The 25,474-nt window shown below is 38.9% G+C and overlaps 1 protein-coding gene across 8 annotated transcripts in view; it reads left to right on the top strand.

The window, feature by feature from the left end:
- Nucleotides 1-25,474, top strand: part of GPM6B (glycoprotein M6B) — a gene marked incomplete at its 5' end in the record, with an annotated part of 137,415 nt that overhangs the window by 1,284 nt on the left and 110,657 nt on the right. For 4 of the 8 annotated variants that reach the window (XM_084610678.1, XM_084610684.1, XM_084610676.1 and 1 more), the window contains one exon: nt 4,236-4,311. The exons of the other annotated variants lie outside the window; for them this stretch is intronic. Coding sequence is in view for 3 of the 4 variants with exons in the window: in XM_084610684.1 (XP_084466810.1) it covers nt 4,236-4,311 (76 nt within the window). The remainder of the gene's footprint in view (nt 1-4,235; nt 4,312-25,474) is intronic. 8 annotated transcript variants of the gene reach the window in all.

Genomic DNA, 25,474 nt, shown 5'->3' with positions numbered 1-25,474 from the left:
TAGAGTTAACAGAAAATTGAGAAATCTTTGCTAATCAACTCCAGCTGGAGGTTTTTTTTGTTTGTTTTTGTTTTTTTTAATTTTTTTTAACCTAAAGCTTCTTGGATGAGAGTGTATGAATTAGGTCTGGTGTAAGTTCTTTCTGTCATGCCTAACCATTTGAAACACTGCAGTCAGCAAAATCTCTTAACATGTGGTTATCAGGCAGACTGTCTAAAGTATATGGGCATCAACTAAAAGTATCTAGATTTATGGTATTTGTATGACTATTAATGTAAATAATGTGCTTCTAGAGAGAGTATGTTTTCCTTTGCAACAGACTGGTAATGTAATCACCATCTGCACAGAAACTGTAGGTTAAACATAACTTTACAATGAGGAGTGATAGCAAAGGAAGCAGTTTTTATATCTGGCCTTAATTTTGAAATTATCATGCTCATAATTTCTGTAGTTCTTTCCATAAGTAATGAACTACTAATTGTGTGCAAGGCTCTATTGGAATCCCAGTGGGATTTAGTATACGATATTTTTTGTGTGTTTCAATGACAAAGTTTTAGTTATGAATTTCCTCTTTCTGTTACAAGTATCTAAAACATGAATCCAGCCACAAATGTAAAGTTTGTGTAGGCAGAAAGAGGAAAGTATCTGAGGGTAGCTAAGAAGTTGGATCTTTGTGCTTATAAAGTACCATGTGTACTTGTGCTATAAACAATAATTATATTTAACCACTAGAAAAAACCTTTTAGGTTTGAAACAATTTAAAATCTTATAAGCTGGGTTCTGTTTTGTTGTCTAACCATCTGATCATAAATTAAGTCTTGGTTAGGAAAGGGAGTAGAGGTTAAAGACTGGCTTTCAGTTTCTGACATATATATTTTTTCTCCGCTAATGTGAGCAAGAGTGGGGCCCATAAAAGCATCATCATACAGATGGGTCACTCAGTAGTCAACACACACATTTTGCATTCACATTCCTTACAATAGGTTTTTTAGCGTGCACAGTTTAAATCTCCATTTCAACCAACAATGAAACAAAGTGAATTAAACAACAATGAATGTTATGAAGTTTGAAGTAACTGATAGAAACCAAAACCACAGCCATATTTGTCCAAATAGATGACTGGTGCAGATGACTGGTCCAGTTGAACTCTAGCATTATATTATTGCATGGAGGTTGTCACTGCTGGAACAGAACTTTCATTTCATGTCCGTGTGTTAATGTGCACATACTGATGCTGGCAGCATCTTTGATTTTAATTAAAAAATGGAACAGAATTACTCAGCCAAAGCCAAAAAGGAAAATAACTGAAATTCCTGTGGTTTTATATTGTTAAATTAAATGACCCAACTAACTTTTCAATTTCTAGGTGTTTTAATTTGTTTATACTTGGCTAATGACGATCAGCCTCCTGAAACGTTATGATGCTTTTACTGATGTTTTTAATTAGTTTTAGTTATCCTTGAAGATCCTCGAACACTGATTCTCTTCACATTCCCAACTTTTAAAGTTGCAACAGACAACCCCCCTTTATGGCTTTTATTGTGTAATACTCTAATATCCACTTAAATGTCTTTCCTGCATATCTGTCCATTTCCATTTGGCAAACTTTTTTTGTTATGTTTTAAATGGAAGCTGTTGTTTAATAGATTTAAATTGTAAAGGCCCTCATACTGAAACATTTTGTGCTTCAGCATCATGGATTGATGTCAGCATATCTTTGAATAGTGTCTGGTAGTTTGCTGCTGCAGAGCTAGCTGAGGGAGCAAAAATCTGAAAGGAAGGGGGAAAAACATTTCTCTTTTAATTTAGAAAATAGAGAAGTTTACCTATCAGATTACATTTGTGGTGGGTACAGTTTATTAGACAGAAATACATACATATGAATAAAATAGTTTCTTCTGTCATCTGTAAGCCTGAAATTGTTGTAAGCTAAACTGAAACTAACATGAGAAACCTATTTTCAATACTAAAAGTATAGGTTATCAGTATACTTGGCATATATTTGAGATTTGGTCATTTGTATTGTAGAGTTATGGGTTTCTTCATTAACTAGGGCTACAGAGATTGGAAATTGGGGAATTATTATAGATCTTGATGTATAATTCATTTTGCAAAGATGTCATTTAATCAATGTTTGGTATTAATCGTCTAAAACTTTCAGACTTAATTTTGTCATTAAAATTTTAAAATAAATATCTAGACTGCAATAATATGACATATACTAATTAAAATGTAGAGAGAAGGACCTATAAAGCGGACAATTAGGAAAAGGCAGTGCACTGGCAAAAATGAAAAATTTTCTGACAATTCAAAAATTTTTCAAATAATTACAACTAAAATGCTCCATTTTCAATATTTTTTATTTTTTAAGGTGTATACTCAGATTACGTAATTATACATAACATTTAACTAATTTGGTAGATTTACGACAGGAAAGGGGACTTAAACATGGTTTTACAAGAAATACTTCAAGGAGGAGTTGTGCAGACCATACCTTGTCAGTTGGTGCCACACTACTTTGTGAATAAAACATTTTGTTCATGCTGTTGCATAACAGTTGCCTCAGCATTATGTGGGCTAGGGCTAATTTGACTACCTCTCAGATCATGTCTGGGATTAACCAGGATCGGTTTGAGCTTCATCAGTGTAATTTTAAAACTAATACAGCATCCTGCATTATCAAAGTGCAAAAATAGTTTTGAAAGTCCAAAAAGTCCTGAGATCGATTGTTTCTAATTAGGCCCATTAAAATAGTCCTTACTCAGGCAAAACTCTCATGGAAGACTAGAATTTGTGGCCTCCTAAGTCTGATTTTTCAGAGTTGCCAAGAATCCACAACTCCCACTGACTTCGCTGGGTTTCTAGAGTACTCAGTACTTCGGAAAAATCAGACCCATTGTGTTTATCAAAATTTACATTTTCACTATAGGCTTTTGGCTGTCTGAAATGCACAGCTAGTATTTTGTGCATCTTATGGGAGAGGAAGAACACATATTTATGTACATCTGGTACAAACTTTTTCAGATCTAGTTTTGTCATTTGATAAATGAAAATTGAAAACAAAAAGAAAAAATACAGAACTTTAACAAAAACAGCCCAAAAGTTCTGTGTAAATGATAGACTAAACTGGGAATGGACAGTATCGTGCTTTCTGAGGACAGTGTATTTATATTGCTCTTTTCACCTCCTCTCCTCACCCAGTACTAAAAGTTGTGTATATATGTAGGCTTGGAAGCATTAGATGTTTATCAATAAATGTCTGTGAACTTTGATTTCACTTTATATACACACTGATGAAAAATATATCTGTTGATAATAACTGAAATTTATGGTTAGTCAAAGTAAGAAAAATGGTGCCTGAGAACTTATAAGAGTTTGATTTTAAGGACATTTATTTTGTACATTTTGACATGTGATGTTGACAAATTGTGTTTTAATGGTTATAAAGCTTTAACTTTTTGAATATCAAAGTCTGTTGTCATTAAATAATTCTGACCCCCCATAATTTTCCATAATTGTGAACATTTAAATCAATACAAATAAAAAATGCTTAAAAATAAACCAATATTATCCAAAATTATTAAAAAGAAAACTTCAAATTCTGCCAAGTCTCTCTCTCTCTGAGAAACAGCCTTGGATTTCAAATGAGAAAAGGAGGTGAGGCAGGGCAAGCTTGTTAAAGAGAAGAAGATTGTAGAGTACAGAAATGAAGAGTGTTGTCATGGTCTTGTTTCCCAAGAAGAGAAATACACTATTCAAAGGGGAGAACAACAACATTCACCAGTAGACAGTAATTTCAACATTCAATCTCAAGCGGGAGATGTGTTAGAGAACTCTGTATACAGCTGTTAAAGAATTCTTAAATTGAATATAGGTGTAATGAGTCTTTAGAGTTGATCTGAAGTGGAAAAGGGCAGACACATGTGTTTGATTTTGTTATTTCTGTGGTTGGCTCGAATACTGTTTAAACTATACTTTCTTCTTCTAAACAGCTGGAGGCAAATCCTGAAAGAAAATCAGCCCTCTTTCTTCCTTTCAACTGTACATTTTGTCCAGGCAGGATTTAAAACCTTTTGTGTGGCACAGTAATTGTAAAATCTGATTAGTATTGGTCATTAAAGCTGTTGGAGTTCTATTGCAGGGTCCCGTGGTCCATTCCATTCTAAATCTTTCTCAATATTTTAATATAGATGCTAAAATTAAGAAATTGATGTTTAATTTGTATCTCATCTCAGGGAAGGTCCATTAATCCTAAAACCTTGTACCACCTTCGCTGCTCTAAATCCACTGGACCTCATTTGATCATAAAAGGTACTTATTTCTTATTATAATCTTTCCTCTGTGTGCATGAGAAGGGGGTGGACAAGAGGATGTCCTCTTCACATTTCTCATCGTGCTACATTGCTATGGTGGTTTTATCAAGTGTACAGACTGTGTCTCTGTCGTTAAGGGTGAGATTGAATAATTTAGGAAATCTGCTATTCCATATGTGAATGATGATGCCTCTGAGTTTTGCAGTCTGGTATTTACCAGTCTTTATTAAAAAGATAGAACCATGTTGGACTATGTTGTCTGAAGAGACAAGCTATGGTAGCTTTGGTCATCAGTTTCCTAAGATGGTTCTAATTAGGCATGAATGTTTGAGTAAATTATTAAAGTGGATGTCCTTTTTAATGCATTTAAGAGAAAGTGTTTCAGCAGTTAAACTTTTCTCTAGTCAGATGTTTTTAATGTTTCTACAAAGCATATTTGTTACATTCGTGCTAGTAACGGGATAACTTCAAACATTATTGTTTTTCTCTTGTTTATAAGTTATCAAAAGTCATAAGTCTTCCAAAGGAATCTGAGATGAAATTTTGTATAAAGTTAAAAAGGGGCAGACAAATCATCCTTTTTAAAAAAACATTTCTCTTTGCTTCAGTATTAATAGTTATCTTAAAACAGTCATCATGACTTTAAAAAAAAAAAGAAAAGCTATTTTGAAACAGGACCCAGGTATGATGACCTGTTGGATCTGTTCTGTTTAGTTCACACACATCACTATGGTGACATCACTATGTTCACACACTTTCATATGTTCACTTAGTGCACTTTTACACTGCGTTTTAAAACCTATGGCAGCAAGGCTCAGAGACCAGGTCCTGAGAATTCACCCTTCAGATGGGGCATCAGTGGTGGATAGAGCCCTATGTGGTCTGTATGCATTGGTGCACATTTTTTGCCTTTGTCAGTGGTATTTAATGTAAACCTATTAGGCCACATTACCATATGTGTAAGCTGATTGTCTTCAGTGAAGTTGCATCTGCTTATGCCAGCAGATAACTTGTTACGTTTTTTTTAATATAATTTATTATTAATCTTGCTGTTTCATATTGTTTAAATTAATATCAGCACTACATTTGTTAATATATTTACTTTCTTTCCACGTCCATTCTTTCCATCCAAATAGCAGGGTTTCCCAACCCATTGTTTGCTCTTCCCTGCTCCCTCCCTCAGTAATTGTGTATGCCCTTAATGCCCCCACCTTGTGATCCTCTCCCACGCGTCAACAACTTCTCCCCATTCAGGCTACCCCTCAGCCCAGAATAATTCCTTCATTCCTCTGGGTGACGGTCTGTGGCATTCCCTCTCCCCGTAGTGTCACACAGTTGCTTCACCTTCTGGAGTAGTAATATTCTTGCTTAACTTCGGGAGACTTAGGTGTTTGGTGAATCACCTGGGCCTGTCTCCAGAATCTTTAAATTTCTTGTGGTGTTAGAGCTGTAAGCACTGCAAGTAATATATATGCTGCTGAAATTAATTCTATCATAGTTTCATTTGGAGATGAAAAGGAGGGAAAAGAATAATTATGCCACATATTCCCCTGCTTTTCTCCTCCATCTTTTCTCAGTTCTGCCATTCCCGGATGAGAGAAGTCAAAGAGAAAAACAAATGCAAACCAACAAAAGCAATAGTAAAATCCCATTTATAAGGTACAGAAGAGTAGCTCAGAATAGTAATATCATAAACTGTTGGAAAAAAGCCAAGGAATCCAAACAAAATGCACTGCTGATGTGTAGAGTAGTTTGCTTCAAGTTACCCACATAGGGCTTGATTCTGCCAGAGCATGCAGTATCTTGCAGAATCGTATGTGCTTTCTTGGTCATTGCCAGGATGCTCAGAACCTTTCAGGATTGAGCCCTCAGAATAAGAATCAAAATACCCTCCCTTCTGCTTCTAGCTCTCTAGTGACACTTCATTATAAAGCAATTAGGGTGGGCAGGGGAAATTGGAGTTTAAAGGAACAGGTCTGGGTCTGAAGCTCACTAAACAAATCAAATGGTGACAATTACTTAAGCTTTATAAAGAGCTACTGACACAGCAAGGGACATCTTCAAACAACATAGCTATTATTGTTGTTTCAATTGAACTAGCACCCAACAGTTTCAACTGAACGCTAGGCACTGTACAAACACCCAGGAAGACATAGTCTATGCCCTGGGAAGTTTACAGATTAAATACACAAAACAGACAAAAAGAGGGAGGGAAAACAGACATATGGAAAGGTGAAGTGTCTTGTCTAAATCACACAGCAGGACAATGACAGAACCAGAAACTGAACCCAGGTCTCCTGCATCTCAATCTTGTGCCCTACGCACAAGACCAGAGGTGGCCAACCTGAGCCGAAGAAGGAGCCAGAATTTACCAATGTACGTTGCCAAAGAGCCACAGTAATACATCAGTAGCCCCCAATCAGCTCTCTCCCTCCACCGCCCTCCCCACTCCCAGCACCTCCTGCCGGCTGGCAGCCCCACCGATCAGTGCCTCCCACTCTATCCCCGCACCTCCTGATCAGCTGTTCACGGCGTGCAGGAGGCTCTGGGAGGGAGGGGCAGGAGCAAGGGCACGGCAGGCGCAGGGGAGGGGGCGGGAAGGGGTGGAGTGGGGGGCAGGGCCTGTGGCAGAGCCAGGGGTTGAGCGGTGAGTAACCCCCGGCACGTTGGAAAGTTGGCGCCTGTAGCTCCAGCCCCGGAGTTGGTGCCTAGACAAGGAGCCGCGTATTAACTTCTATTAACTCTGGAGCCACAGGTTGGCCACCCCGCACAAGACCATGTTGCCTCTTCCTATGTGATTAGATATGGCCCTGTAATTTCTGGTGCGTCAGGTTGATGACACTCCTTAACGTGTATATATGGGATGGTTAACAGGGACTTTCTAAAGCACTGTGGTGTATAAGTAGGACTTGTAAAAATAGGTTTTAACCAGTAAATGGCTGCTTGGGTCAGAAGGAGTGGTTATAAGTCAGTATTGTTTTATGATGACTACTTTCTCCTTTGACCCCTTCTTCTTCACTTTCTCTCTCTCACTCCTGTGCTCACCCATTTTTGCTCCTCCAGCTATCTCCTTCTCATTACTTCATGTCAGTTTCACGTGGGACTTTGGGCACAGAAGCGTACAGGTAAAATGGCAACCTCAGAAATGTTTACAAATGATGCAAAGAGCTACATGAATATGAGGACGTTTGGGCTTTTATACTTGAACGGCATGACTAACAGGTGTTCTACAAAATAGTTCCAAACATAATGGTGGTTCAGAGGCTGTCAAATGGTGTGTTGCTATTCTTTATATCACATGATATGCTTCACCAGTCATCACTTTTTCATCTGTCTCATTTTTTATGATGATCATGGCATTATGATTTTTTTAATATATCTTTGTTTTATATTGACTTTAGTTGTAATATTTTAGCACAAGATTTTTCAGAAGTGGCTGTGATTTATTTATTTTGGGGGCGATGTGTGTGCTGTCCTTGAGACATCCTCTTTTAGCTGGTGGGAGCTCAGCACTTTTTGAAAATCCAACTTCTTTAAGATCTTAAGTTGGACACAATAATCACAAATAATTTTTTAAACTCCCGCCCTTGTTTGTTTTTAAATATTGATTAAAAATGCAAAGAGGTCCAGTGGAACTGGAATTCTGCCCTCACATATGCTCCTGCATCTCCAGGGTGTAGATAAGGGTTGTAACCGTGAGATACCACTGATAATAACAGTACAGAATTTCACTTGCAGACTCTTAATTACTGGTGATGATTCATGAGTAGCAAAGAGTCCAACTTGACACCTAGATCCTGTATTGAGGACTGACTGCTAGAAAAACATCTTGTAAAGTGCATAAATTTGACCTGTTTCAGAGTAACAACCGTGTTAGTCTGTATTCGCAAAAAGAGAGATAATAAATACGGAGCTGCATGTCATTCATACAGTCACATTTTAGGGAAGGACTTCACTTTTAAATAGGGGTGGGAACTATATTCCTTCAACCAGTTAGGTGTTTGAGATGCTCTTGGCACTTGCTGGAAGTCAGACCTTGTGAATTGATAGGTAACTAGAGAAGAAATGGATTTTTAAAGCGATGTGGTCCCTTACACAGATTTTTGTATATATTTGTCTTAAAAATCTTTTGTTTGACATTTTATATTTGTACTTATTTTCATGAGGACTACATAAATGTTTTACAAATTCTTAGTGCCTGAGATGCACAATTTCTGCTTACTCAAAAATATGAATTTCAGTTGCTTGGCAGCTTTCAGGATGAATGTATTATATTAGTTAGAGAAGATGCTCTTGAAATTCAGTACTTTGAAGATAAAATTGATTGTTTTAACTTCACTGTTGAACTACAAATATAAAAGAAAATGTTTTTTTAATTACTCAAAGGAACATTAGCAGCGTTAAAGAAGGTGAAATGTTGATGTAATCTAGGTACTGATCTTTTAACAGGATCGGCTAAAGTGGAGCCCTGCACTGACATGGCATCCCATTGAAGTCACTGTGACTCTGAACCAGTGCAGATTAATGTTCACTCTATACTGAATACTTTTTGTGTTTTAACTCACCTGTGTAGGTGAGAGAAATTAAAAAAAAACAGTTTTGTTTTTGCGGGATAACATTGTTGGACCTTTATATGTAACGTTGTACATGTAGAATAAGCCTTTTGCGTTTGCCACTGTACTTGAAAAATGCTCTGTTATCAGGGTTGTGTTGATGTAATTATGATGCTTGTGCCTGAATGAAAAAGTAAACTAAGATGCCACATTTATCAGAAATACAATAACAAAATCAGTTTGCCAAATGGAGGATGGGTATAACTTGTGGAGAATTAAATACGGTTCTTGATCTACCTACTCTTTAGTTTTGTAATATGCACTAAAGAATGAAGACTAGTTATAGTGCATGGAGTCATTTAGATTTGGTGCAAACAGAGGGGTCTGCACTAGCGCATCTTCTTGCGGGCTGTGGGCCTGTGGCAATGACCTAAGTAATACTTAGCACTCTACACATTCATACTGTGGCAATAGTGTTATTTCCAAGACCAATGCATGGGAACTCATTTGATTTACACTGTCAGCCTCCTGGAAACTAATCCGGATAAGAACAGCTAAATCTATATAGCCTGCTCTCCAAACAGCTACCAGGTACTAAAACTGATACATGCTCAATTTAAACAAGATGTTTATGTAAGCAAACACTGAATATAGTGGAGAGAAGGCTTCTTTTTAATCTTTATTGTAATCTAACATCCAGCATAAATGAAAGTAACCAATATTAGCAATGGTTTCAGAGTAGCAGCCGTGTTAGTCTGTATTCACAAAAAGAAAAGGAGTACTAGTGGCACCTTAGAGAATTGGTTAGTCTCTAAGGTGCCACTAGTACTCCTTTTCTTTTTGCCAATATTAGCAATGATTTTCCTACTTCAGTATTGGCCATCTCTTCGCTTCAGACTTAGATTTTAATGGCACCTGCTTGTGCTGCAATAAACCCAGGAAACATTGCTCTTTTCTCTCATTCCTCTCCCCTTCCAGGCTGTTTAGTGTATTTACCCCTTTAAATTCCCAAACCCATCAAGGCTTAATTTCTCATCCCTCCCTTGGACCACTCCTTGTCAGGCCTGGACATGCTCTTCAGAATTTCTTCTCATGGTGGTATGGGCCAAGAGCCACTGCTGTTCCTGTACACCACATTGCTGCTTATGACACTCACTTGTAGTAGCTGGGAGCAGGCAAAACTTCAGGTCTGATGCCATTTGGCTGACATGTGCATGCTGAAAGTTGCAAATATATGCATATGCATGTTTATAAGTGTAACTGCTTTAAAGGCTATTGAGATGTATGATCAGCTCTTATATATTTTGGGAGAGGATTCTTTCCTTTTTTAGATAAAGGAAATGTAATATGAGAAATATGGGAGAAACAGGTTTAAAAAAGAAGTGGTGAAGAGAGTTGTCTGAAAATGGGAAGAATTCTTGGAAATAAGTTAGACTTTGGGTTTATCGGTTTCTGTGTCAGTTGGGAAGCAGAGAACATAAGGAGTATTAAATGTTACTACCAAGGGCAACATGAAGGTCACAGCTGATGTTATAAACTGACTTCTGAAAATGTATGTATTGTATGGTAACTTTATTTGGTTTTATAATTATGTGTCAGGGAAATGCAGGCAAGACAGTGGTAATGTAGACTAAAGTATGTCTACTTTTTCTTACTGTATTCTGAAATGTTTCCACTGTGGATGGAAACTACCTTGTTTCATCCATAGTTTAGCTCTTTGGTAAGTATTGTGGCAATTCCTTGATTTGTTGATGCCTGTAGGTACATAGGCCGATTTTATGACAGATCTAAGATGACAAACTGCATTTTGAAGTTCATCTATCCTGTTAGAAAGAAATCTAGAATTGTATTAGTAATACGTCTATTCAGTTTATATCACTAGAGCTCTCAGTGGTTCCGTCACAGAACTCCTATTGATTATAGAGTATGCTGTCTTTTTGAAAAACATATTTTTGTAGGAAGACAAGGAGGGGGGAAGAAAACTTTTTTTTTAATTCGTTTATTTGTTCACAACAAGAGTCTATTTTTTCCGGGCCTGGAGTGTTCTTCCCTGTCTGTCCAACATCATGTAGAGCTTAGGGGTTCAAAAATGGCATCATGCCAGCTTAATTTCTCTTCAGCTATCATACTTTTTAAAGATCCCTATCGATGCTTAATCCTTCATTGTTCTACATATAAGTGTACACGGGAAGTTGAGAACGGGGGGGGGGGGGATGTGAAATTTATTTACATCTGTATGCTTGTGGGAGTGACAAGCTGTACACACGATCTGAATCACAGACTAGTCTGACTAGAACATATGCTGTTGGTAAGTGTTGTAGTGCAGGTTAATTGAATTTGGCCTAGAATCACTGACGTATATAAAAAAGCCTCTTGCTAGGGTAGCATAGGCGCACTTTTTGACGCTAGGTGGTTTGATTTATATGTATTATGACAGGGACCCTTATTACTTGCAAGGCAGATATTGCACAAGTTCTTGTTTGTTCACTCTGTGGCCTCTCTTTCCCCCATAATTTTAAATCTAGAATGACTTGATGTGACAAGCAAAGTGAGCTTGTATAAAATAGACTTCTTATCCAAATGTTAAATCTCCTTACTTGTATTTGGGGAGTTAAAGGGTCTGACAGATTCACAACGGGCAGCTGCTTCTCCTCCCAACATGGTGGAGTACCAGGGTTTAATCCTTGCATTGCTCTTATTTTAAATTAATGTACAAGTGATAGCCCAGGTCATTTCACAATATCTCCTGTATCAGCAATATGTTGGTGGCACAAAACTCTGCGTGTCCCTTTCATACAGTGTTGACACTGTCATCTCCCAATCACCTCAGTGCAGGGAGGAGATTGAAGAAGAGCTGGTTGAAGCTGAGCCCAGGAAAAAACAAAGTAATGCTTGGTCTTTGATGGTAGATAGAAACTGTGAGGGATTGGCTTCAACTGAAGGCATTTACCCATTAGTAGTTAAGATAGTGTTCAGCCTTGAGGCCTCGCTAGACTCAGTTACTGACCTTGGGTGCTCAATGACAGTCAGAAGTCCGCTTTCTATCCTGGCTGCCTGTCAGACAAGAAACTGGCTACAGTGTGGTCCATGTTTTCCTTTCCTCCAGGCTGGATTATTGCAATACTCTGTACTTGGTTCACCTATAAATTCACAAGGGAGCTGCAGCTAGTGCTTAATGCAGCACACAGCCTTTTAAGTGGGGTGATCTGTAGAGCTGGGCCTCTACAACATGCAATGGCTCTCTGTTCTCTAATGCAATCACTACCTGGTTCTATTACAGATACCTTAATAAGGCAGGTCCATACTTTCAGTAGGACTGACTCTCTTTGAAGAACACCAAGGCCTTTATACTCGTCCAGTACACTGTGACTAACAGAGAAAAGCACAAGTCCCCAAGCTCTAGAGTTCTCTCCAAAATAACGTAGGGACCCTTGCAACAAGACTCAGTGCTTCACTGAAGCATTCCCCAGTGAACATGAAAGAAGGTAAAGGGTATTCCGTTAGAAGCAGATGACTAAACCAAAGAAGCGTGGAGAATCAACTGTCTTTTTGGGATCTAGGAAAGAGGGGAAAAATCAGCTCTTCACCTAATTGTATGTTTGTATCCCCATATCTGGAAGTACAAGTATCCCCATATCTGGAAGTACAAGTATCCCAGAAATTATCATATTGTGTGATGTTTTGTCTGAAAATATTGATGAAATGTGACTAATGTGGTCCTTCGCATCACTGTGTCCATGTCAGGGGTAACAAAAAAGGTGCTAAGCGTTGGAAGTCAGCTGCAAGCCTTGAAGAAGCATTTGTCTCAAACTGTAAGGGTACAGTTACTGTTTCACTCAATTTTTAAAACTATTGTGCTCATTAACAAGAAAAATCAACTCTTGTTCTCAGGTGGAAGGTTGTAGCTCTCTTACTTGGGTGCCTCATCCCAAACTACAGTTGCAAATAGCCTATCCAATTTATACCTGTTTCATGAATGAAGAATACAAATGTTTAGAATGTTGACCTAGTGGACAAGTACTACTTTGTGACACAGTATTCTCCCCTTCCTGTCCGATACTGTTATGAAAAGTTGCAAGTGATTAACCCCAGAGATGGCTCTGTATCGTTGCTGGATGATTGAAGCAATCCCCTACCCCAGCCTGTTAGTAAAGTTTCAGATGTTCTCTGGGATCTGTTTGAGGAAATGTAAATATAAGATCATTACCATAAAGGTGGGCTGAATTCCTTATAGCTGCTAATTGAGAATAGTGTGGGCTGTGGTACAAGTTAAGGCTATTCCATTTTTTTAGAAAGGATTAATTGCAAGTATTCAGGTATAGCAGTCATGACTAAAGTTTATCAGATGCACATATGATGTTCACCTGTTTTCAACCAACTGGGAAGAAGTTTTTAAAGGGTCAGAAGTGTTCTGAATATGTTTACAAACTTCTCTTGTTACTGTATATTTGTGCAAAAAGTCCTATGGTAATGGCACTTATCTTCTTAAAAAGTTAACTTCTGATCTTTTGCAAACGATAAGTCTTCCTTCTGTGTCTTCACTTATGTCTGTGAAACCTCAATCATTTCTAGTTACTGAGCACTAGGAATTTTCACTTATTTTCGTCACTTATGTTCAATCACTTACTAGAATAAATAAAATAAGCCGTTCATATTTAATGGGTCTGTGATTGATATCTTGACCAGAAAATATCTTTTCACTACGTACTCTTTGTTGCTTTTAACATTTGTGTTTTGCATTCATTTTGTGTTGTGCAATTCTATTTATTTTCTGTTATAGGGAGATTTTAATAGTCATTGGATGACACACTGAGATATTAGTGTAATACAGAATTTTATATTTTTTGCCAAAGTTCTTGATTAGATTTCTGCCAGCTCTCTATTGGTCCAGGAAATTGAAGTAAAACATGTAGTCAGAAAAAAAAAAGTGAAAAGAACTACTTTATTTGATTTAATGATCATTCTTACGTTTGTTTTAAAACTAAAAGACCTTGATCCAGCAACATGATACGCACAGATGGACATACTGTTGACTTCAGTAGGATGCTATGCAGGTACTGAATCTTCACACTTTACCAAGTTTCTGTATCAGGGCCATGGGCTGAAACTTTCCAATTTGGATGCCTACTTTAGGCACCTGCATAAAAGTGGCTTGATTTTTTTCCCTATTGTGAGTTGCTGTTACTCAACAACTCTGATTTTAGTATGATTCAAATATTGATAATAACTATATAATGTGCCCAGATACTTTTTATGATGCGTGCATAATAAATTACAAAATAACCCTCCAACCAATTTCAGATGTTGCAAAACATTTTGAAACTTTAAAAAAAAATGTAAAGGAGAAAAATGTTTTGTTTCTCTTTTCTGTCCTTGAACTCACTTTTAAATTCTTGAAACTTTAGAACTCAGGGTATTCTGAGGTACAATTTCTAGGTTCTTCCATCTCTAAAGCTACTAAAGTGTAAATTTTTTGTTATTACTTATACTATAGTAGTGTTAGGGTTGCCACCTTTCTAATTGCTGGTAACCACACCACAAAGCTGTGCTCCTTACTCCACCTCTTCCCATCCCCCCAGGGCCTGGTCCCTGTCTCTTGTTCCTCTTCCTTCCTCTCCCATCTCAAGGAATCTGTCTGAAGACAGGAGGTGGCCCTGGCTGAGCAGGAGTTGGTGTGGATTAATCACCTGCACCTCCCCATGCCTCATGGTAACCTGATTTGGGGTTTGGATGTCATAATGGCATCGCCAACAAGCTTTACTGATACCATACCCATTACAGCACCCTGCTGGATACTTGCTGGTCTTCTGGGGTCAGCTAAAACTGTACTTTCTCCACAGAAATGTTTAACTTCATATACTTCTAAAAGAGGTACTATTCCATAGGGTGTTACACAAACCAAACTTTTCAAAGCAACTGGGTTTTGGAAAAAAGATAGTTACCTAACCAAAACCCTGACAAAGTGAATAGTAATGCCCTAACTCAAAGCAGGCTCTTCTGAGGGAATACAGGTTAATTTTAATTACTCTGGAGTTCTCTCTTGGCTTGAGCTAAGAGATTGGTTGTGAAGAGAGGATTTAGATCAGAGGTACAGCAGTCATTCAGGAGGCAGGAGGCCAGTTCTTATCCTAACAGTAATGTGACCTCAAATTAATTGGTATATAGTACTGATAGTTACACATTTCCTTAAACTATCTCCAGTTAATACATTCCTGGTTTCACATTTATGGTCACCATAGCTAATAGGGAAAAACAAAGCTTGTTGGCACTGCTGCAATTTTTCCATGAGGGAACAACTGCCATTATAAACATTTGAGAAATGCCAAAGTTTCCTAGTGCAAACTCACACCATATGTGCAAAAGGTAAGCCTGAGGCACGATTTCATGAAAAGTTGATGGTAAGCCACTGAGTTAGTTTTGATTTGTGCACTACAGAGGGAATAGCTGGAATTTAAAACATCAGCTATGATATTTTAGGGATTAAATTACCAGTTGGTTTATGGGAGTTTGAGGAGAAGTGACTATGTGAGGTAAAACTATAAAGCATAATGGGACTGGGAAAGAGGGACTGTTTTTGGTCTGAACCAGCATAAAATTTCCAGATGTTTCCACTCTCAATGATCTGTGTTGGTCCATTGGTTTAAAAAGTGCTTTGATTACCTATAAAGATGGATGCCACCATGGCATGCAAATTTTGTTTTTAGAAGAAAACCCCAGTCAATAACTCATACCAGCAGAAAAATTGTGTTTCTGTGCAGTGGTGTATCTGTGTTTGACAAAGTGTTTCCATTAAAATATTATATGCTTGGTTGTTTATAGCACATCTATCACTAAGGACATCCAAAATTATAAAAACAATGAGTTTGAGGACTAATCTTCATGCCTTGCTTCAAAGATTAATAGATTCCAAGGCCAGAAGGGACTATTCTGATCACCTAGTCTGACTCGATGTATCACAGGTAATAGTCTTCCTCAATATAATTCCTAGATCATATCCTTTTAGAAAAAAAAATACAGTCTAGATTTAACAATGGTCACTGATGGAGAATCCACTACTTTGTGCCATTCTAAGTGAGAATGTCTTATACACACACTTCTGGGGAGAAAATACAGCTTTAGCTGATCCCTGAAGGCCAGAAAGTGACACACCTACCATCCCCAAGAAGAAAAGGAGTACTTGTGGCACCTTAGAGACTAACCAATTTATTTGAGCATAAGCTTTCATGAGCTACAGCTCACTTCATCAGATGCATAAAGTGGAAAATGCAGTGAGGATTTTTTATACACACAGACCATGAAAAAATGGGTGTTTATCACTTCAAAAGGTTTTCTCTCCCCCCACCCCACTCTCCTGCTGGTAATAGCTTATCCAAAGTGATCACTCTCCTTACAATGTGTATGGTAATCAAGGTGGGCCATTTCCAGCACAAATCCAGGGTTTAACAAGAATGTCTGAGGAACAGTTGTGGGGGGGGGAGCGGTAGGAAAAAACAAGGGGAAATAGGTTACCTTGCATAATGACTTTATTATTTATAATATATTATATAGTTATAATATATTTTAAAAATAAGTTATTATTGGGAAGCTAATATGAACAGATAGGTCTTTTGTTCTGAAAGTGCAAAATGCCTTGGTCACTTTTAATCTCTTATGGGGTGGATAGTAGCAGAGGGTCAGCTACCCGGAAGGACTGAACTCTTCCAAGCTTCATCGAAGGTATCATTAACAACAGTTTCTGCATGGAGCACAGCTTTCTTGGTAGGTCATGGTCAAGGAGAGAAAGGTGGTTTCTGAGATAAGCCAGGCTAAAGCTCCTTAAAGGCCTTGATGATCAAGATAAGAACTTTTGAATTAAATTCACTATCAGGCAGAGTGCACCAGGGTCACCCGTTGTCCACACCCTGGGTTATTTAGAATAAAGGTTGTCTCACATTTTATCATCTGGAGATTCTTCATGGTATCACTTGTCAATACTAAGCAAAACACATTGCATTTGTAGTCTTCAGGCTTGACTTTTGCAGAGACCGCGTCTGTCAGACAGGAAGAAGTGCAACCTCCTGGTCAGCTAAAACATGATAAAATGCATTTCTGGCTACTGATGCTATTTAAATGCCACCACATTTCACTATGAATTCAGTTTTAGTGATGATTGTGATACCAGCATCTCAGCCTGGCAATGAAGAGTAGTTACTAAAATACAGTTGTGGGAATTCTCCCTTCTCCGTCTACTGCCTGTCCAAAACTGAAGATCAATATCCTGTGATGGTAAGACACTGTCAATGGCAAATATGGCTGTGACTACAAGAAACTGTACAGGCTAAGATTTTAGAAGACTGTGAGGCAGTACAATTGAGTGGCTAAGACAGTAAAAAAGTGTGACCTCAGTGAATTACTGCATAGCCAGACAATAGCTTCCATGCAAAGGAAACTGTATGTTTGCATTTATATGAACATGTGCCTATCTGCAGGAGAGCAACATAATATTACATACAAAGTAGCTGCAAATCATCATGTTCTTTGTATTCTTAACCCTTTCATGTTTCCCTCCTACTCTCAATATCAGAAGAGGGGAAAGGAGGGGTGGAAGTTATGTAGTTCATGACCTTAATCCAAAGTCTGGGAGAAAAAGAGTAGTGAGAGTGCTATCTTGGAAACAAAACATTTAATGTTCACACTTACTAAATGTCTTATTTGACATCTATAAGACTTTTATCTATTTCTATGGCCCCACATCACTGCAGTATCTGAGCACCTCACAATCTTTAAAGTATTTTATCCCCCAGCCCCAACACTCCTGTGAGGCAGGGCAGTACTATTATCCCCATTTTACAGATGGGGAATGAAGGCACAGAGAGACTGATTTGCCCAGGGTTACACATGACATTTGTGTTGTGTGGCAGGAACTGAACCCAGGTCTTCCACAGCCCAGGCTCCCTTTTTAATCTACTGGACCATTCTTCCCCCTGTTTGAAGAAGTTGATGTAATTATACCTCAATTTAAAAAAAAATGAGAAAAAGTAGCACAAAAACAAGAAGTCTGATTAATGCAGCAGAAAAGCATTATTTTGGCAAATTCAGCTGCTTGGTAGTTATTCAGTCATGACTACACAATTAAATTTGTTTCAGTCCATCCAGGGGAAAACACAAACTGCAGAAACTTTCCATAAAGTGACATGTAATTTTTTTATATAAAAAACTGAAAGGGCAAACACATGAAATCAAATTAAAATTTTTGTCTTTTCTTTCTTTTCACTAGTCTCTAAATAACCTAAATATGCATTTCTCCAAACAGTTGCCTTGAAATATTCAAGGTAATATGTCAGAGACTGGTAGGCTTAAATATAATAGTAATAAACTAAACTCTTCAGGGCAGGGACTCTTTGTGTTTACATAGCACAACGGAGTGCCTCTAGACACTACTTTAGGGTTCCCGGGTCCCTGAAAACTGGGTACCTGGCAACCCTAAATGGCATCCAGACATAGAAGCCAAAAACCGGACTGTCCGGGTAAAAATCAGGTGGGTAACAACTCTAGTTGGCCTACAGCATGGTGTTAAAGCTGGTGATCTGTGGAAAGCCTGGAGTATGGGAGCCAGAAAGTGAGAGATGAAAAGGTAAGTTGCACCATAAATGTACTGAGTGGTCCTCTTACACTGATTATTTGAGGCATTAGCTTGACCTATTAGTATATTAACTACCTATTTGCAAGTCCTATGGAAAGTACACTCTTCAAAGAACACTTCCCTTTTACACTGCTGCATAGAAGCTTCATAAAAAACAGCAATGGAAGATTTAATAAAAAAGCTACTGTGCAATAGTGTAGCACAAAGATGTTACGTATTGGAGTTCTAATGTCCAACTACTGAATGTCCAATCCTGACTAATGATATCATGAGAATTCCTGGATGGCTATATCCTTACACTGCATGGTTTCATATGTATAATACAAAGGAAGTGTGTATATAGTTTAGATTGAAGCTGTTAAATTAAAACATCAGTTGTAATTTTGTAAATTTTTAATTACCAGAGCAGTAACCACTGAATATTCATATCTTGCCTTCTCCCTGTTCATTCTGTGCAAATAGTTCCATTTGGAAATTGCATGGCAGTGTTTAGCTTTACTAATACATGTCCTTAGATTACAATGTCAAAAGTATGACCTAAACTTTACATTGTTCAAGTTGTAAAAGTACATTTGTTTTATGTCTTAAAGATGTCTAGAGCTCCTTGGCTGTGTTTAAAAGGTACTCAGATTGTGTTTAAAATGCTTCATCTAAACACTTAGGCTGTAGTGTAAACATATTTTATGTCAGCAAAATGTATGTCGCTCAGGGGTGTGAATATTCCACCCCCTGAGCAAGGTAAATTACACTGACATAAGCACTCATGAGCACAGTGCTACGTCAGTGGGAGAGGTGGTTTTATTATGCCTTGGTATCTGTATTATGTATCAGTACTGCTGCGCCTCTGTAGTGCTGTACGTATAGATATAGCCTTAAAGGCATGGCTTTCTAAGCTCTCTTCCCAACACTATATTGCGATATCTGTAGTTGACTTGCCCTGATTACTGTGCCGCAGCATATTAAGGCCTTAATCTGTGTTCTCTGGTGGAACAAATGCTTTGTTTTTATCGGTATTGTTTATTTTTACAGCAGTTAAGAAGTTGATGTTGGCAGAAGAACAAACAGTAGAGGACATTTTTTTCAGACAAGCAGATGAACAAAATTTTTAGGCTGTTCTTTTCTATTTTATATATTTCAAAATCCTCTATAATAAGAAAATGGGAACCAGATTTTGGGGGAGTGGGGATGTACATTTTTGCCATGTTCATTATCTCCTATTGAATTAAATATTCCAGCAGTAAAATGAAACCAGTTCTATATTTTAAGATAGTATCAATAGCTGTCTTACAAATTTGCAGATGTGTTCTTTCTCAGATGTTGGAGAAATCAGCCAGAATACATCCCACTCACTTAACGGTTTTCCAAAGGAGGGGACAGAGCATGGGTTGTACAATAACATCACATTTTTAAAGATAAGGCTCCTCTGCAGTTCGATTCCCTTCTGCCTGTCAAAGATAAAATACATTTTTTTAAAAGGGCACTGGATTCTGACTACACACAACTAATATTTCCTGTTTCATTCATTCTATGTCTGCAGTCAAGACCTCCAATTTTTTATTGGATGTTTCAAGGTTGATAGACCAGAGGTGAGCAAACTGCGGCCCATGGGCTGAATCCAGCCCCTCAGGGCTTTGGATCCGTCCCGCAGGATTGCCCACCCCTGTGGTGCTGCAGGCCCTGCACCGGCACCATGTCCCTGGGCACCACCATTGCCCTTGCCACCAGGCACCGCCCCCCGCAGCACCCATTGGCCGGAAATGGGGAACTGTGGCCAATGGGAGCTTCGGGGGAGGTACCTGGAGGTGCGGCAAGTGCAGTGCACGGAGCCCTGTGTCCCTCCCTTCCCCCAGGGGCCACGCAGGGATGTGGTTCCGGCCACTTCCTGGAGCAGCGATTTGTGGGGCTGGGGCAGGCAGGGAGCCTGCTCTGGCCCCAGTGCACGCTGCTGCCACCCCAGAGCCGCTTTAGGTAAATGGCGTCGGGCCGGAGCCCGAACCCCTCCTGCACCCCACCCCGCAACTCCCTGCCCTAAGCCCCCTGCCTGCGCCTTGCACCCCTTCTGCACCCCAACTCCCTGCCCTGAGCCCCCTTTTGCACCTTGCACCCCTACCCCCTGCCCTGAGCCCCCTCCTGCACTCCGCACCCCTCCTCTGCCCCAGTCCCTTGCCCTGAGCCCTCCTGCACTCCGCACTCCCTCCCGCACCCCAACACCTTGCCCCAGCCCTGCATACAGTTTTCCCACCCAGGTGTGGCCCTCGGCCCAAAAAGTTTGCTCACCCCTGTGATAGACTAAAATGTGGTGGTATTTTCAGTCTTCATACTTTATTTATTTGTATTACTGTAGCACCTAGAAGCCCTAGTTATGGACCCATTGCAGTAGGAGCTGTACAAACAGAAGAAAACAGGGTACTTATTCACAAAAGTTGATACAGGATGGTGTCACTAACATGTATTGCAAGTGAGTCCCCTTGGCCTCCTGCGTGGATATACCCTAAGGTAGAGCAAGTATTGATATACCCTTCATTTTTTCTCATAAATCTGTCTCCTTAGCAGAAAATAAGTCCTGCTGGAGCCTGATAGAACCTCTGTCAGGAAGCACTGAATGGGCACGTTCCGGGCCTGCCCTGACTACGTTGCCTTCCCAGCCGTAGAAGTGTCAAACTCCAAACTCATGAGTTAGGCTCCAAAAATCATGAGATTGGGTTAAACTTTTTGAAATACATTTTGGGCTCTTTTTACATCCCTTCTGGGTTGTGACTCTCAGAGGGTGCTCTCATTTTACATTTTTTTTAAGCATTTCTTCTCTGCTGGAATGGATGGAAAGGTACTTTTTTTTTTTTTTTTAAATGGAAACTGAGGTTCTCACATATTTACTTGGCTCCAGAGGCTGGGGCTTTCAGAAACACCAACTGAGACTAGTGATAAAATTGCAAGAGTTGGCAATGCTGCAGCCCATGCTTGTCATTTCCTGGATGGTGCTAGTCCCTTACTGCTGCTTTGGCAGGGACTAGGTTGGGGCAGCTTCACACCACACTACTTGTCTCCCTGGTGAACTTTATGCCATCGGCAATCTCCACCAGGGCTTACATCAGCATGTGCATTAGACAGCACAAACTCTGGTGAATCTAGCCAAGTGTACGGGTGAAATTCTAGGTGAAGTTTGATATTTTCTTCCAAAACATTTATTTTAAGGCAGCGCATCTTTATCTTTCTCTCAAGGCAGTGAAACTAAACAGACAGCCTAATTAAAATCCTTCAGTAGCATTCAGAAGGTGTATTGGTGAAGGCGGATTCGGGAAGAAAACAGATTTTAGCTTGTTTTCCAGTGAGTAAAAATACTTAGTGTGTCATTTAGACAGCCAGCAGGAAACTTTTTTTCCCCTCTTTCATTTTTGACACAGTGTAGCAATGTGTAGTTGCAATTCCCCAGATAGTCAGTGCCTTTTCCCACACTCATTCCCTCTGCAAAAAACAAGATACTTTACTATAAGTTTATTGCACACCCAAATGTGTACAATATCTTTAGTTAATAAAGGCATGCATTCGCTACTGAGGAATCATTAAAACTAAAAGTTATATTGGTTAAATGCTGTGTTCTATGTATTTGACTTATTAGTATGTGTCTAAATTTTACAGAAAACTTTTCTAGTAATGCAGGCAAGAAAATTAGTTCTCCCAAAGCGATGTAGATATCACATTCACTGTTGTCTTAACTCTGTTTTTTTCAGGTTATAAACTTTGTACTAACAGAAAAAGAGGATTGGTTTAGTTAGCGGGTCAGACAGGCCCGGGGGCTAAATTTCAGCCATACGTTAGTGCATTTAATTGACACTGACTATTGTGTACGAGCCTCTCTTCCTTTTCCTCCTTCCCCAAAGCTGTAAACAAAATAAAAATGGGTATTCTGTTGGGTTATGCCATAACATCTGTCCTTTGCTAAGATGTTAAAGGGATTACTACAGTGCAAAAATTACTTTGTTATGGATCTATGGTACAAATCCTGACATTATGGCTTGCGGGGGGCTCCATGCAGGCCCTGGGGTCTGACCACACAGAACTGCTGGCAGGATCAGGGCCACATATTAAGCACTAATGTAATAGAAAAAAATTAGAAGTAGTATTTATGTGCTGAATTTGGAAACTAAATTGCAAACTTCCTTTGACATTCTGCACACAAAATTGAAAAGTGGAATTAATCATACAATACTATGAAATAAGCACACTGATGTTTTTTTTCTTTGTGTTTGTGTATGTGTTTTGGAAACTACAAAAACTGAGTTGCTCTAGGGAATTTTATCAGAAAATTCCCACCAGAGTTATCACCTGTTCTATAGTTAGTTATATGTAATTTTGGTGACAAAATTGCTGGAGACTCTTGGTGCCTTATCAGTGGGAATGGTTTGTATTTCCTAATGTAGACAAAGCTTTATTGGGACATCTTGGTGGCTTCAGAGACATGCTAAGTTTTCCGCTGACGACAAGAGAATTTGATTGTTCACAGCACATTCTCCTAACCTAGTGTTTAGTGTGTAAATATTCTGGTCGCTCTGTTAGGGATTCTTTAATATTCTGTTGTAGCCAAAAATACAATATTTTCAGTAGTACTAGACAACAATTGGTATTCTGACAACTGTATTAATGAAAGACTGAAAGCATAGTGGTTCTAGCAAAACTGCAAAATTTATTAAAATGATTGTTTTCCAAAAATGATTAAAAGTAAGTCAATTGTGCTCTAGTAGTTGTACCTCTTCTCCCTTTTTTTTTTTTCTTTTTTTTGCGGGGCATACCTAAGCAATCCCAAAAACCTGTATTAAGCAAATGCTCCAGATTTGAAAGAATCTTGTCCCCTCATTGGCCATTTTGGGTCAGGTGCCAGCGGGGTTACCTTAGCTTCTTAACCCTTTACAGGTGAAAGGATTTTGCCTCTGGCGAGGAGGGATTTTATAGCACTGTTTACAGAAAGGTGGTTACCCTTCCTTTTATATTTATGACGGTGTCATAAATATAAAGGGAAGGGTAAACCCCTTTGAAATCCCTCCTGGCCAGGGGAAAGCTCCTCTCACCTGTAAAGGGTTAAGAAGCTAAAGGTAACCTCGCTGGCACCTGACCAAAATGACCAATGAGGAGACAAGATACTTTCAAAAGCTGGGAGGAGGGAGAGAAACAAAGGGTCTGTGTCTGTCTATATGCTGGTCTTTACCGGGGATAGGCCAGGAATGGAGTCTTAGAACTTTTAGTAAGTAATCTAGCTAGGTATGTGTTAGATTATGATTTCTTTAAATGGCTGAGAAAAGAATTGTGCTGAATAGAATAACTATTTCTGTCTGTGTATCTTTTTTGTAACTTAAGGTTTTGCCTAGAGGGGTTCTCTATGTTTTTGAATCTAATTACCCTGTAAGATATCTACCATCCTGATTTTACAGGGGGGATTTCTTTATTTCTATTTACTTCTATTTTTTATTAAAAGTCTTCTTGTAAAAAAACTGAATGCTTTTTCATTGTTCTCAGATCCAAGGGTTTGGGTCTGTGGTCACCTATGCAAATTGGTGAGGCTTTTTATCCAACATTTCCCAGGAAAGGGGGGGTGCAAGTGTTGGGAGGATTGTTCATTGTTCTTAAGATCCAAGGGTCTGGGTCTGTAGTCACCTAGGCAAATTGGTGAGGCTTTTTACCAAACCTTGTCCAGGAAGTGGGGTGCAAGGTTTTGGGAAGTATTTTGGGGGGAAGGACGCGTCCAAACAGCTCTTCCCCAGTAACCAGTATTAGTTTGGTGGTGGTAGCGGCCAGTCCAAGGACAATGGGTGGAATATTTTGTACCTTGGGGAAGTTTTGACCTAAGCTGGTAAAGATAAGCTTAGGAGGTTTTTCATGCAGGTCCCCACATCTGTACCCTAGAGTCCAGAGTGGGGGAGGAACCTTGACAGACGGCTACCATTTCCCTTTCTATATACCAACACAGAATATGTTGGTTTGAAGATTTTGGTGGGTAAATTGCAGAGATTTTGAAATTTAAAAAAATCTTCCAAATGTCCATTTAGTCAAGATGGAATTTTCAGGAACACACAGTAATTAGACTCTTCCTGTATCTCAAATTTCAACCTTTAAGAGAACACACACAATTGTCTACATTTGATACTTAATATTCAAAGTTCTAGCTATGACAAAGAATATATCTTTTAATAAGATAATTAACAGGTAAAATTGACCTTTGTTATGCGTAACAAGCATGTAAAATACAATTTGATCATAACTGTTCGTAGAGTGATTTCTACAAATACTGAAAAGTTGTTTGTCATTACTTAGTATTCTAGTCAGGAAGGGCGGATGAAATGGGTCCCCCAGATGCGTTCTGATGCACTTCCACATTTTTCACAAAACTATTTTCATTGGAGTGGGCTTATTGAATTCAGTGGAATGCAGAGGTGTCAATTCAGGAACATGGTCTAGTGGACAAAACACTGCTATTTATGTAATTTGGAGTCACATCTGGGTTCTGTTCCTGACTCTTCACTCTGTGACCTTTGGTGTGTCATTTTCACTATATTGTAAAACTGAGAAACATACCTACCTATTTATACACTTCACAGGAATGCTGTGAATCTTAATTCATCAGTATCTGTAAAATGCTCTCAGATCCCAGATGGAAGGTGATGCAAAAATGCAAAGCATATTACAGAAGAGGTTGCTTTGGGATAAGTGCATGATAATTTGTTTTTATTTTTGTAAATAATACAACATGTTCTCATTGAGCGTTGAAACTACTCTATTTTCTAAGCTTTCAAAAAAGTAGCTCCTGTATATCCATAGAGGGCATAAATCTGTGGTGCTAGGAGGGACCTGAAGAACAAAGTGGGATATGGAGCAAATGAGGGTGGAGAGAAGAAACGTTGTCTTGTTCTTCAGCAACTTAGCTATCAATTCTAAGTAAAACTTCTGTGCCTGTGCCTGGAAAACTGAGGTTCCCAGGAGGCACTGCTTGGAAGCTG

Source organism: Lepidochelys olivacea, assembly GCF_965140295.1.
Source record: "Lepidochelys olivacea isolate rLepOli2 genome assembly, chromosome: 1".
Classification (NCBI taxonomy): domain Eukaryota; kingdom Metazoa; phylum Chordata; order Testudines; family Cheloniidae; genus Lepidochelys; species Lepidochelys olivacea.
Note: the sequence above shows the minus strand (reverse complement) of the source record. Positions and strands in the feature narration are given on the sequence as shown.